Source organism: Chelonia mydas, chromosome 1 (assembly GCF_015237465.2).
Source record: "Chelonia mydas isolate rCheMyd1 chromosome 1, rCheMyd1.pri.v2, whole genome shotgun sequence".
Taxonomy (NCBI): domain Eukaryota; kingdom Metazoa; phylum Chordata; order Testudines; family Cheloniidae; genus Chelonia; species Chelonia mydas.
The window spans coordinates 196,332,415-196,346,352 of NC_057849.1; the positions used below are offsets into that span (position 1 = coordinate 196,332,415).

General features: G+C 46.7%; 1 protein-coding gene across 4 annotated transcripts; it reads right to left on the minus strand.

Annotated features, from left to right (window-relative positions):
* Positions 1 to 202: 202 nt before the first annotated feature.
* NEPRO (nucleolus and neural progenitor protein) lies at positions 203 to 13,273 on the minus strand. Of its 4 annotated transcripts, none has more exons than XM_037908916.2 (9): positions 13,149 to 13,273; positions 12,014 to 12,051; positions 10,867 to 10,943; positions 6,478 to 6,609; positions 6,028 to 6,105; positions 3,907 to 4,262; positions 2,920 to 2,981; positions 2,222 to 2,451; positions 203 to 1,574 (listed from the first exon to the last, which is right to left on the minus strand). In XM_037908916.2, the coding sequence occupies exons 1-9, from the start codon at positions 13,246 to 13,248 to the stop codon at positions 1,154 to 1,156; spliced, it is 1,494 nt and encodes a 497-aa protein (XP_037764844.1). In that variant the 5' UTR covers positions 13,249 to 13,273; the 3' UTR covers positions 203 to 1,153. The 4 variants fall into 4 exon arrangements, with proteins under 4 accessions (XP_037764844.1, XP_037764839.1, XP_043394571.1 ...); XM_037908911.2 differs by having other exon boundaries at positions 11,897 to 12,051; XM_043538636.1 differs by lacking the exons at positions 12,014 to 12,051; positions 13,149 to 13,273 and adding exons at positions 7,490 to 8,429; positions 11,897 to 11,933.
* Between the last annotated feature and the right edge of the window lie 665 nt (positions 13,274 to 13,938).

Genomic DNA, 13,938 nt, shown 5'->3' on the forward strand with positions numbered 1-13,938 from the left:
TACCCCTGGCTGAAGGCAACACTGTAGGAGCCAGCTTATGTGCTCTCATATGCTTCAGGCATCAGAATGGCAAAGACTGCTGTCCTCCCTCTAGGATCATGACAATACAAAGACATTTTGGCTTCTGTACTAGCAGCAAATATTAAAGGGGTGACTGAACCTAGTCTTGGCTTGTTCGAACACCACAAATACTTAGAAAGTATTTTAAATCTTCACTCAGGGCAAGGGAGGGGTTCCTTTGATAGCCAGAAGCAGGTGGCCTGGCTCTTTCCACGCTCTAGAGGAATCTTGTCCTCTAGCTGGTTTCTAACATGGTGTTTTATACTACATTCTGTGATTGCAGCACTTATAAAGACAGGTCTCTCATTGTCATGCAGTAGGACTAGAGAGAGGCATTGTGCTTTTCCTGATGAAGAGATGAAAAACGCATCAAATAAACCACTGTTCCCTTAGCAAGGCCCTCTCACCCATGAAGATTTATTGGACTGTCCATCTGAGATATTTCCTCTAAAATACCATTTTGCAAAGAAACATTTAGTAAGACCATCATCTTCTGTAGTGCAGCCTCACTAGCCCCCACCACGCCGCCCTAATTAGTGTCGGGAAATTAAGTATGTGGATTACAGAGACTAACACTTTAACAATGTTTCTAATAGTTTCCTTTAGGAGACCCCAAACCATCTTCTAAAGGCAGTTATAAAAGCTAGACTGGAGTTCTAGAGCAGTAGTCCCCAAATTTTCATGGTTCATACACTGCTCTGTGCACCCCTCCCCCATGTGGCCGGGAGCAGGGCTGTAGCTCCTGGGGTTGGGTGGGGGGTGGAGATAGACACAGGTAAGGGGGCCAAGGCTGGGGCTGTAGCTCGGTGCAGGTCTTGGGCCAGGACTGGGAACAGAGCAGTAGCCAGGGGCTGAGGCTTGGGGAGGGGCCAAAACTAGGGGTGAGACGGGTGTAGAGTTGAGGCTGCGCATGGGGCCAGAGCAGAGGGGTTGGTGTGGGGTTGGGTGGTGCTCCTTCCCCCCCTCCCCATGGGGGCTGGCTTGGACCCCACTGTGCCCCCCCAATGTTCCTCCACACCCACCCTTGGGGGGGCATGTCCCACAGTTTGGGGACCTCTGTATTACAGTGACTCACCCACATATCACACCAGTGTTATACACCCATTGCTGCAAAAATGTCATCAATATCATTGTTCTCACTAGCCCCTTTCACTGTAGGTCCAGGGTTTCTTTCCAACGCCACAGGTTCAGAGGTCCCCACTTTGTCTTGTTCTCCAACATGCTTGGTAGCACTACAGTCTCCTGCTTTTCTTAAGTGAAGTGAATGCTCACACTGCTGAGCAGGAAAGAGGGACACAGCACCAGGCATACTGTCTTCAAAAAGGATGGAAGTGTTTTGTTGTACAAACTCTGGAGTCTTCTTTGAGACAGATTTTGACCTTCTAGACAGTTTGATCTTCCTTTGCTGCCAGGAACTTGCTCTGTGGTACTGCTTTGGCCAACGTGCCTTTTGCAAGCCAGAGAGAAGGTATTTGCAGATAGATGCTTTAACACAGCCCAGTTTTTTCTGCAAGCTTTAAGGTGAAGGGGGAAAAACAAAGCAATTCTTCAGTGAGAGGGGGAAAAGACAAAAGGGTTTCTGCTCTGGCAAAAATCAACCCTCCCAGCGCTGGGAGACTTGGACATTTCCCTTCTTCCCTCACAACTCAGAGGTATCGAAGCATCTTGGAAATCATAAGCCCAGGCTTGCAAAAAATCACCATCCCAGGTAGAAAGAATATTTGCCCACCCTTACATCTTATTGCAGTGTAGAAAGTATTCACACACATTTATAAAAGCCTCACTGCAGATGAGTGAACAGAATAATGCACCTCCCCTCAAATGCATTTCTAGATCTGTGAACGTTCCAAGGGCTTTTCTACACAGGAACTTGCAGCCGTTTCATTGAATTGATTTAATTAAGCAACTGCACACTGGTGGACTCTAACTTTGGTTTAAGAATAGCTTCTTTCTGTCATCTTAAGCCAAAAACCCCACTCATACCAGAACAGCAGTCGCCACTCAAGGTTTTGTACTAGCCTAGCTACATTAGTTTTAATTCAACACTTAGGTAATGCCAATACAATTTTCCCACATAGGTAAGACCTAAATAGTAGGATATATTGAAGAACTGTAAAGTGGTGTCCCTGAAAACCCCAAATCCATGTTAAATTACACCTGCCTGCAGCCCTGAGCCTCCACATGCTGCAGCCGTTTGCTTTTCAAAAGTTTGGTTCCCAGAAAGAAAGCTTCTGACTTGAGCTTTTTGCTTTTGCAGCAGAGAACAGCCATTTTGAGTGCTTCAGACAGTTCTCTGAAAGAGCAGGCTTCTCTAAACCTCAACATAAGGGATTTGGCATGCTGGGATCTTGCTGCTTTTGCTTCAGAAAGTGTTAGTCTGAAGTCTACATCCTGAAATAAAGATGAGGGAAGAAATTAGTGTTTAAAAAAAATCAGTGTCCAATTGATCCTCAACAGGAGAAAAGCTCAGATGCTTAGTGTTAAAGAAACATCATTTACTGCACCGAGTAAATGATCTGGTTGTTAAGAGCAAGGGACTTAAGTTCAGGAAACTGCAGTTCAATTCCCATCTCTAGAACCAACTGTGAAATGGAGACGGATACCCACATTTGTAAAGCACTCAGATCCGCAAGCAAAGGATAAAACTACATAGTCTATGCAAAGCCTCCATGCCAGTCTGAGGAGCTAAGACAAGGTAAGCCAGGGAAAGAGCCCTGGAAGCCACTAGCTTCAAAGTACCAGGGACAGGCAACGCAGACGGGAGAGAATATTTTCCATCACAAACATACAGAAAGCGCCTTTAGAACCCTGATGTCCTCTTAAAGAGACACAACGTGTGTTAATTTAAGCCATACAAACCTTTTGGACTCTGGGTTTAAGTTGCCTACATAAGGTCTTGATGTCAAATCCCAACTGCTTCCCTAGGGAGGGAGAGAAAGAAAAGGTTGTCGCTTAAAAATGAGAAGAGTTAGTTCATGTTGATAAGAGTCCTTTCCGTAACTTCAGTTTCACCCCAGCTCAGCTGTTCAGTCTGCTGCATAGCCATACAGGAGACATCGGGCCGTAAGCTGCTTACTAACAACTGGCTCACACCAGGGCTCAGCATTGCCAGCTGGCAATGCAAAGAGGGGCAAGCAAAGGATCCAGATGTAAGATACATTTCAGCCACCTAGGAGCACGGAACAAAATGGATGGCGAGATTCACAGAAAGCAACACAGAAAAATTAGGTGGATAAAGAAAGCCATTCATGCACTTTGATGCTTTTGGCTTCTGCCACCACCCCTCCTGGAAGGGAGGTTTAGTGGTTAAAGCACAGAACTAGGAATCAGAGGATCTAGGTTCTGCTGTATGAGACTTGGCCAGTTTACTTAGCTTCACTGTCCCCTCATTTATAAAATGGGGAGGAGGAATGATAAGAATGAGCTGTCTACTATGTAGACCTACTGAGAGGCTTAAATTGTTCATCTTTGTAAAGGGTTTTGAGATCCTGTACTGTACCGCACCATGGAAGTGCAAAGCATTACTTAACACACTTCCCCCCTGCACCAAAAGCCTTCACATATTTCCAGAAAAACAGTAACAAAATTGCAAAGCTTTACACTTCAAAAGAGGACGTGAAAGAGAAGCGTAGGCCAAAGCACACTTCTTACCACTCTTCTGTGGAGAGATCCCAGCATATACCTGGCCCAGAGAAGCTTAAAATGAAGCATTTCATGCTGGGACCTGTCGTATCCCTGAGCCACAGGATTTACTCGATTTTATGCAAGTTAGGTAGAACCTAAGGGTTAGGGGCATGTTGCAAACATGGCCCTCCCCACCAACAATACTACAGCAGAACTCTTTACCTTTATTAGATCTCTTTACCAGAACCGGCTTCCCAATGTCAATAGGGCGCTGGATGCTCGTCATCTTCTTGCTGCCCCTTGTGGGAGCTGCCAGGCCTCTCTCTTTACTGCACCTGGATGCTACTGCAGGCCCTGTGAACAGTCTGTTCAGCCATCCAGTTGCCTTTTTTGTTGCAAGTACTTTAGGTCTTTTCTTAATCTCCAAATAAAGGGGTCCCAGAAACTCAGTGATTTCAGAAGGGAAGGTAAACCCCTTAATATAAGGCATCTGCTGGGTCCTGGACACCTCCTGCAGCAACCCAGACAACACCCCATATAAAGAAATGAGGCTTTGTAATACACACCTATAAAGAATCCTGGGAAAATAAACACATGGGCATGAGCCAGCTGCAGACACAAGCTGTTTAACTTGTATTCACTAAGCAAGTACACTAATCCTGTACCTGCCTCTCCCTCTTCCTCCCCTTTTCTCCTAAAGAAGTCCCTTTCCTCTTCCCTCCCGCCCCCGACACTTCTGGGTCCTGACTTCATGCTCTCCAACCACCTTTCCTTGCATGTGTTTCGAAACTGGTTCTTCCCTACAAATAGCCTAACCTCCCAATGTAAACTGCTTCCTCAATGCTGATTTCTGGCCTAAGGGTGGGTTACCAGTTTTGGTTGGACCTATTCCTGGAGGTTTCATCATGATATAATCTTTAATTAAAAAGATTCATCTTTAACTCCTGGAGACTCCAGGACAATCCTGGAAGGTTGGCAACCCTAAGCATGGGGCAACAGGACAGGACTTGCTCCACTCTATAAGTCTCCATCTAATACCCACCCTCCAGAAACCACTTTTCTTCCCTAGCACTATATCTTGTGGATCTTCCATAAACCCTGGGAATTAGCAGGTTCCCAGGTAACATCCAGCCAAGCCCATTTAACGGGCATTCTTTCATGCACCAAAACATTTTGCATCAATTCAATACAGTTGGGCCTACTTATTTGATATGATACACTTTCCTTTTCAATGTCAACTGGAAAATTTTCTTCCTGTTCCAAACGGCTCTTATACAATTTATTATACATGGAGCTATGCCATGCAAGAGAATCTACATTTTTTTTCAGTCTAATTGCACACTTTGTACACAAAACAATGATGTGAAGAGACTGGAACAGTGATTTCACTGAAAGAATCAGGAGCATTGAGGACGGGCTCCATTCTATCCATTTTATTTTCAGCATAAGGCAGGTCAGATTGGTTACTGGAAAATCCCAGATGTTAAAAAATGTTGTGGCAAACTGACACCATGTAGTATAGATAGGTATATACAGGGTGAAATGAACTTGGCTAAAGAAAATATATGTTTTGCAGTTTATGTAAAGTGCAGGTCCTGGTAGCAGTTGTGGGAGAGCCTTGAAGGAAGAGGGCTAATTGGAAAAACTGGACCTGGAAGGTAACTGACAAGATAGGAGGGAAAGTCCTTAAAGAAGACACCCTAGTTACCAAGAGTGGTTCAAACTGGTTTAATCAAAAAGAAATTTTCAGTCATGTAGGGTCTGATAACAAACGTATAACAGGCTGATGGTTCACTCTGAGTACCTGCCCTGTGCAGCTGGAACCAGCCAACATGGGTTTGAGCACCCCGGGTCTAGTCCTGTTGTAAGCATCCACTCCATACTTATAACTGCATGTTATTATATGGGTGTGGTTATTGCTTAGGCATTTAAGACACATTTGGAGCAACTATAAATATCATTTCGCCTTTGGATTTAATAAAGGAATTTATGGTTAAATTAGTGTCATGGTAATACCCTGTATTAATAATAATTCTAACCACCCTGACTGTGGTATAGTTAAGGTTAGAGAAATTTGCTAAGTGCCAAGTATGCACATTTCACATCCACTACAGCATCCTACAGGATATCCAGTAAGAGAACACAGCTTGTTTGTCGCACCTGAAACTGACAGGTCAAGAAGGAAGGAAGGTGGCACCGACTAGGACTACACCACCCTATTCTGGTGAGACAACTCACTAAGCAGAAAGGCCAGAGTACAGCCATGCCATCTGCTGGTGAAAGTACCCAAGGAAAAGAAGACAGATGAAAAACAGTAAAGATTAGTTTTCAAAATGTACAAACCATAATCTGCTCAACAATCCTGAAACCACGGTGTTCAAGAGAATGTATTCTTCCAAACACAGATGCTTAACAGATAGGCTGGAAATTAAGCTGATTAAGGTTAGACAACACTATAACAATGTACAATGGAACTCAGTGAGCAAAGAGACTTTCCTTAAAAAAAACCTCAAGCAGCAATAGCCTTGGCAATTGTTTAGGCTAGGGATACCCAAATGCAGGCTTACTAGGGGCTGCAATGGCAAACTTGCCAGCAGCATGAGTTTCACACCTAATAACACAAATACATGCATGCAACTTGAAGCTTCTTTAACAGATTTAAAAAAAAGAATTGCTTGGCTGAGTTTAGCAGCACTTACGAGCCTACAGTAGATCCAGTTCTCACCATGAAGCTGAATGGGGGAGGGCTGCAAGTGATATTTAAGAAAATCATTCTGTAAAGAGAAAGGATACACAAATGCTTTGCAGCAACACTCCAGTAAGCGCAGCAAGAGCTTACAGCCTCCCAAGATCTTCACCGCCACCACTTCTGTCACAGGCTGGCTGGGAACTAAGCACTCCCCTGCATTTTCAGATTTACTTTTCCTACATTGTCAGAAGGGTAAGGAGATGGTGGTTACACTTAGCATTTGTATTTTCTTCTGAAGTTTTTAGCAGCTTGGAGGTAATGCTTACTGAGGCCTGGTCTACACTACAAAGTTAGGTGCCTTTGCGCATGTGTCTATTCTTAAAATCCGTCTCCCATCTATGTAAGCACCCTGTTATGGCAACACAGTAACACCCCCTCCCCTAGTGGCGTTGAGCCACGGTTGATGCACTGAGGTTGACGCAGCACAAGTGCAGACACTGCGTTACTTATGTTGACTGTAACAGTCCTCCAGCAGCTGTCCCACAATGCCTGACACAGACTGCTCTGGTCACAATTATGAACTCCACTGCCTAGGGATCACAGAGAGTGGAAGGCCCCCTCCCCTTTAAAGCCCCCTGATTGTCCCACTTGGTGAGCACACCTAGCAGCTCTCCATTGTTGTGTGCAGTTGCCCAGCTGGACATGACGGCTACACACTCCAGACATGCACCAGCTCAGATTACATAGGAGATATTAGATCTCCTGGGCCTGTAGGGAGAAGAGGATGTGCAGACACAGCTACAGACTAGCTGTAGAAATGTGGACATCGATGAGCAGATTGCACGGGGGAGGCAGAAGGGGTACGACATGAACCAGCAGCAGTGCCACATGAAAACGAAGGCACTACATCAGGCATATCAGAAGGTCATGGAGGCCAACAGTCAATCCGGTGCCAAACTGTAGACATGCCACCTTTACAAAGAGCGCATCCATTCTTGGCAGAGACCCCATCACCACAATGGATACCTCCAAGGAGCCTGAGCCACAGGCCCCTGGCATGAACAGCAAGGATGAGGGACAAGTGACCAAGGACCCAGCTATGCTGAGCATCAGGACCTGTTTGAGATTCCATTGCAGTCCAGGCAGTTGAGCATGGGGAAGTCCGATGCAGAGGAAGGAACCCAGGTAAGTGTAACTGTATTTCCCATTACATTGATGTACTGAGCTGTGTCCTGTTAAGGTGGGGGCACCATATCGACTTTTCATTAGTTTACTCATACGAGACGAGGTAGCAGTAGAACAAAGAGAGGTAGCATAGTTATCTGCTTTTCATTGCCCTGTAGAGTTAGGCAAGGGGGCCATATAGAGCAATTTGTTTATACACAGGGATGGCCCTTGAATCCTCCTGAACGATCTCGAAGAAACTTTCATGGAGTTACTCCACAGTCCTCTCCCAAAGGTTTCTAGGAATGGCAGCTTTATTTCTTTCTCACACCACTCCGCGATAATTCTGGCAGGCACTATTGCAGTACACAGGTAGCAGCATACAGGCCCGGGCAGCACCTGGGCTCTCTGTTACCCTGAGAATTGAGATATCGGCTAAAATCACCACCCCCCCTCCGTGGGAAATGGTGCCAGTATTCAGTGCTGTTGCCTTATACTCACAGTTTCATGCAACTGAACAATTCCCTCCTCATTTCCCTCACGGCTGGCGTGCCACGCTCACCATGGCTGGTGCTGTGAGTGGCGCCCGGCACAAGCACACCAAAGCAGATGTGTCAATGAGCGTGTCTTGTTTAATTCTTTCGGGGAGCAAGGGATGGGAGTTCTGAACCTCAACTTTCGCTTTCCGTTGTGACTATACTGACAATGGTACCTCTGTGCATTTTATGTCATTGCTGCCTTGAGGGGTTCCTACTCCACATCCACTGAACGTCTGAGTCAGATAAGGAGGAGAAAGAAGAGGACTTTGGGTGACATGTTCAATGAAATCCTGCAAGCCAGTGCTGTATCAGAGCTCAAGCACAGGGCCTGAAGGGTGAACACTGCAGATGGCCTGGAGAAGGAAAGAGCAGATAGGTCAAAGGCCCAGGAATCCCAGCAGAAAAAGGAGAGGGAGATGCATTGGGATGCAATGGGGCTTTTCTGACAACAAACACAAATGCTGCAGATTCTTCTGGACCTATAGGTTCAACAGTCCTGGGCTTGCCTCCCTTTGTAGTCCATGGAGAACTCCATTGCAGCACCTCCTTACACCCCCTCCAACATTCCACATGGTATCATGGGCCGCATCCCTACCCCTATCATTCCATCCCACAGAATATTAAGGACAACCAGAGCATCACATACACTGACCTGTGAAAGCCACAGTTGCTGTATGTGTAGGTAAAGTGGACATGAACATTCCTTCCCCCTAGTTAAGTTCTGTTCCATTAGTTTTTAATGTATTTGCTTTTAAATTGCAGGTTTTTCTTTGCACTTTTTGTTAATTAATAAAATTCTATTATTTCAAAAATAATTCATCTTTATTAGATCACAACATATGCTGTAGAGTGCCTAGCAGTTCTGAAAGCACCCATTTGTTGTTGGTGTAACAACTCAGAGGATCAATGACCTACAGTGTAATAATCATAAATGTACAGCAAGCGCCACAAAATTAACAAGTACACTGACAATGTGATATTCAGAGACATACACCAACCACCACACAATTCCTAACAGGCCCCACACAGCAGGTCTAGGGAGAGCACAGTCTACCACAACATATTCCTGTGACTCACTGTTGATGTGCTCTATCAAAGCCTCCCTGAGCCATATAGCTCCACGTTGAGCAATTCTACTAGCCCATGTGTCTGGTTGTTCAAACTCAGCAGACAGCCACTCCACCCCAGCAGCAAACTTGCCCTCTTTGCCTCACAGGTATTATGCAGGTCACAGCAGATAGTTGTAACCGTTGGGATGGGTTTTTTTCACTGAGATCCAATCTTGTAAGTGAGCAATACCAGCATCCCTTCAATCTACCAAAAACGCATTCAACTGTCGTTCTGCACCTACTGAGCAGATAGTTGAATCTCTCCTTGGTGCTGTTGAGGTGGCTGGTGTACAGCTTCATAAGCCAGAGGAGTAAAGTGTAGGCTGGGTCTGCCAGGATCACTACTGGCATTTCAACATCACCAATGGTAATCCGCCGGTCGGGAAAGAAAGTGCCTGCTTGTGGCTTTCTGAACAGTCCTGTGTTCTTAAAGATGCAAGCGTCATGCACCGTCCCTGACCAGGCAACACCGATGTTGGTGAAGCATCCCTGGTGATCCACCAGTGCTCGCAAAATCATAGAAAAGTAGCCCTTTCTGTCGATGTGCTCTGTGGCAAGGTGCTCTGGTGCCAAAATAGGGACATGCATGCTGTCTATTGTGCCACCGCAGTTTGGGAATCTCACCGCTACAAATCCATCCACTATGCTCTACACGTTGCCGAGAATCACGGTCCCGTGTAGCATGAAACAATTAATGGCCCTGCATGCTTGCATGAAAACAGCCCCTCCTGTGGATTTTCCAACTCCACAATGATTTCCCACTGACTGGTGGCAATTCAGCCTTGCAAATTTCCACAGTGCGATTGCCACTTGCTTCTCCACTGTAAGTGCAGCTCTCATTTTGTGTCCCTGTGCTGGAGGGATGGGGCGAGCTCAGCACACAGATCCAGGAAGGTGGCCTTTCACATCCCAAAGTTCTGCAGCCATTGCTCATCATCCCAGACTTGCATTACGGTAAGATCCCAACAGTCAGCACTCCTTTCTCAGGCCCAGAAGTGGCTCTTCACCATCTGCAGCTGCTCTGTGAATGACACTAGCAACCTTGAACTGGTTCTCGCTATGTCCCACAGCAATCTGTCATCCAAGAAATCATCAAGTTCCTCGCTGATTCAGTTCTTCTTATGGCTCTGCAAATACTGGAGGATCATGCATCCGTCCTGTGCTTGCAACACTTATGACAGTAGCGCAGAGCCGTGCAGGCTCCACGCTTCTGTCGGAGATAGTGGACAGTGAAGATGGCTCTGCAGTTTCATGGGATTTTTTTTTTTTTTTTTTTAAAGACAAGAAAATTATGGGATATAGATGGCACTTTGCGATGGAGATAGTTACATACTGAAAAGTTGAGCCCTTGCTCCCAGACACCCCTGCACAACTCATTTCTGCCCCACCATGCATTGTCAAAACTTCCCAAGAGACAGTGAGCTGGACGGTGGCAGGTTGCACACTGGGATACGTACCCATGGCGCACTGCACTGTGCATCGACACAAATACTCCCGGTAAGTATGCACAGAGCCGATGCTAGGAGCCAAGTATGCACGTGCACAAGCAATATACTATCTGTGGCAGCTTTATGCCAACATAACTTGTGTCGACCAAAGTTTGTAGTGTAGACATGGCCTAAGATACTGTATCATGTAGCAAGAGAATGGGTGGTAAGATATACAGTTTCATGCAACTTACTTGGGACACAACTCCGCCAAGTCTTGAATGGAGCCCGTCAAGTTCATCTGATTTAAACGCTTTAAGCATTGTTCTACCTGGGAAGAGAACAAACACCTTGGGTGGATATTTTCAGAAAAACAAGTTTTTTAGCCTAACAGTTGTCCATTAAATTACGCAACATCTCCCCTTCTCGGTCTGCCAGGGGCAGTAGGTGGACCTTCTGAGTCTCGTACATTGGTATATTCAAATATCCAAATAATGGTGGTGGAATCTCTCTATGACATTATTGTGACAGGAATTTACACTGGGACAAAGTGATTGTTGATTACTGCTGACTCCTGTAGGCTGCATGTTGCTATTTTGGGGATTTAATTAAGTTTTCAAAAATAAAAATGCAAATGACTTCAGAAGGAGGCAGTGTGTCAAGTGGATTGATAGGAAGTCAGAAAACCTGGGTTGTAACCTCAGTTGGGCTACAGCAATGAGCAGCATACTTATTATATTTAGCTAAAATACACCAAAAAAAATTTTTTAATTGATGATATTCAGCAAATATATTCAACTTCACTTTTTAAAGCTGCTTTGAAAAACTCAGTTATTTCCCAAGGACAGTTTGCAGAAGTTGTATTTCAAAGGCAATTTGTGGATTATTTTCCCCCACCCATTATAAATTGAACACAAATATTTGTATTTCTATTATTAATGAATTGTAAGAAGCATGAAATGGGTAAAAACATCTAATTACATTTATTTAGGGTCTTAACTTGAACACATAGGGTCTAAATATTGTTCTTACAGAAATAAATAGCAGAATTCTCATTGACTACAAAGGAGCAAGAATTGGTTCAAAAACAAGTGGAACTTACAATGTCTTAAAGACAAGCAAAGAGAGTTGTGAAACTACCAAACCCCACACTTTTGTGATGAAAACAAGCCTGCCAAATTTCTTCCTCAAAAGAAATTTTGAGAAAATTGCAATGGACTCAAAACTGACATTTAGAAGGCTCATTCCAACCATAATTATTTCATGAAGCTGCTTCTTGCTGACCTGTTTCAGAGACAAATAGGTTTTATGGTGAGACATTCTGTTGTGGAAACCGTAAAGGATCGAATGTAAAACTTTTCCTTCTGCATCCACAGCTTTACTCTTTAGCAATGTGCTGACCTTGTAACATCCTTTAATAACAGCTGGAAGGCATCTCACTGAGGAAAAAATGGAGACATTAAATTAATTATTTATTCCATACAAGATAAATCATATTAGGACAGCATAAATTACAACAATCCATGTCCCAAAGCACATGGGCCAAAGAAACATACTTCATAAAAGCTAGGAACTACCTGTCTTGTTTTCAAATACATTTGAACAAATACCAGTTTGCTACTCTTGCCTGCAATACATTCTTTAGTCCTTACTTATGATATATAACACATGGGAGTTCCATTAAAACAGAATTTTAAGTCATTTACTTCTCCCCACTTCTTCTGTTTTCCATTTCACTTAGCCTGGACAGTGCAACTTGACTAGTTTAGGCAGTATCACTAGAGCTAGCCCAATAGATTTGGATTTGTGTTCTTAAAACTGCAAGGGAATAGAAATAAAACTGCCAGGAAGTGAGCTGAGGGAGGGGGTTGTTTTTTTTAAATCATGATCACTTCTAGTCAGGTTTTGTTCTGTATTTAAACCACAAACCTTTAGAACTCTGGGACTAAAACTACTAGATCAGACCCTCTAAAAATCCATTCCCAGATCCGTGACAATCCCAGTCACACACATGCTTCATGCAGTGTGCGCCTAGATGTGTTTCAGAGTCACAGATGATCTGAGAGTCAGGTACTGGTGCCTCAAGTTTGCATACAGGAAGGGCAAGAGCTAACGGGCCTGTACGTATTGGGGGGAGGAGGGGGAGTCACCACATATCCTGGTGAGTTCTACTTTCTTCCTCCCCAAGGCTGCTTCCACTATAGCCCCCAACCCCAGCATCTTTCCCGTGCAGCCCCCCCGACCCCAGCATCCCTCCCGTGCAGCCCCCCCCGACCCCAGCATCCCTCCCGTACAGGACCCCCCGACCCCGACCCCAGCATCTTTCCCGTGCAGCCCCCAACCCCAGCATCCTTCCCGTGCAGCCCCCCCCGACCCCGCCCCCAGCATCCCTCCCGTGCAGCCCCCCCGCCCCCAGCATCCCTCCCGTGCAGCCCCACGCACGCCCCTGCCAACTTCCCTCTCGGTCCCAGCGGACGGTGGCACGTGCTTGTTCTTCCCAGGGCCCCCTCCCCAGCGCTGCCCTTTGGTCGGCTACCTGCGGGGTGTTGGGCCGGCAGGGCCACCGTAGCGCAGCTCGCCGGCCACGGCACACGCCACCGATTCCACGCCGCCTCCCCCTGCCCGGGCGCCGCCATCTTGCCGGGGTGGGAAGAGGCGGGGACTCTGAGAGCGCAGATATGGGGGCGGAGCTACAATAAAGGAGGCGGGGCGGGGCGGGGCGGGGCCAAATGGTCTGGGCGGGGGAAGGTGCGTGGGAAGCGCAGGCTCTCCTGGGCGGGGCCTGGTGCGAGGCTCCCCCCCCCCGGGCCTCCTCGTGCGGGGCTGAGTCTCGTGGCGCCCCACTGGCCCTTGGGGTCCCTAGCGCGGGGGGCGGGTGAGGCCAGAGCCCCACGTGGGCCGGGTGCTGCCAGGCCCCGCCCCCGCCCCGCCGGGGCAGCCTGGCCGCTGCTGGGCTTGTGCCTCAGGCCCCAGCTCCTGGAGGCAGGCGATGGGGGGGGGGGGGAGGGGGGGGAAGCTGAGCTGGCCCCCAGGGCAGGAGGTGTCCCGCCCTCCCGGCTGCGGAGCCCAGCCTGAGAGCGGGACCCCGGGGTAAGCCTTAAGGCTGTGAAGGCCAAGAACCCAGCAGGCATTAGTTTCTTATTATTTTGATCTCATGATTTGTAAGCCAATATCTTGATTTTTCGGGGGCCTGTAACTTGTGAGCTTTGAACGGCAAGGGCTGGCGGCGCTCCTGCCCCCGCTGAGATCACCCCAGTGGGCATCCACATGGCAGGGATCTGGGGCAGTGTGGCCAAACCAGGTCACTGCCCCCTCATCACAACTCA

What these genes read in the sequence shown, in the direction of transcription:
- NEPRO (XM_037908911.2), bottom strand. Translation starts at nt 13,248, where the DNA reads ATGGCGGCGCCCGGGCAGGGGGAGGCGGCGTGGAATCGGTGGCGTGTG. An exon ending in TGTTGCTGCAAAGCATTTGT is followed by an intron (nt 6,106 to 6,477) that starts GTATCCTTTCTC and finishes CTTAATTTCCAG; the next exon opens with CCTATCTGTTAAGCATCTGT. An exon ending in GTGGAGGCTCAGGGCTGCAG is followed by an intron (nt 1,575 to 2,221) that starts GCAGGTGTAATT and finishes TTCACCTTAAAG; the next exon opens with CTTGCAGAAAAAACTGGGCT.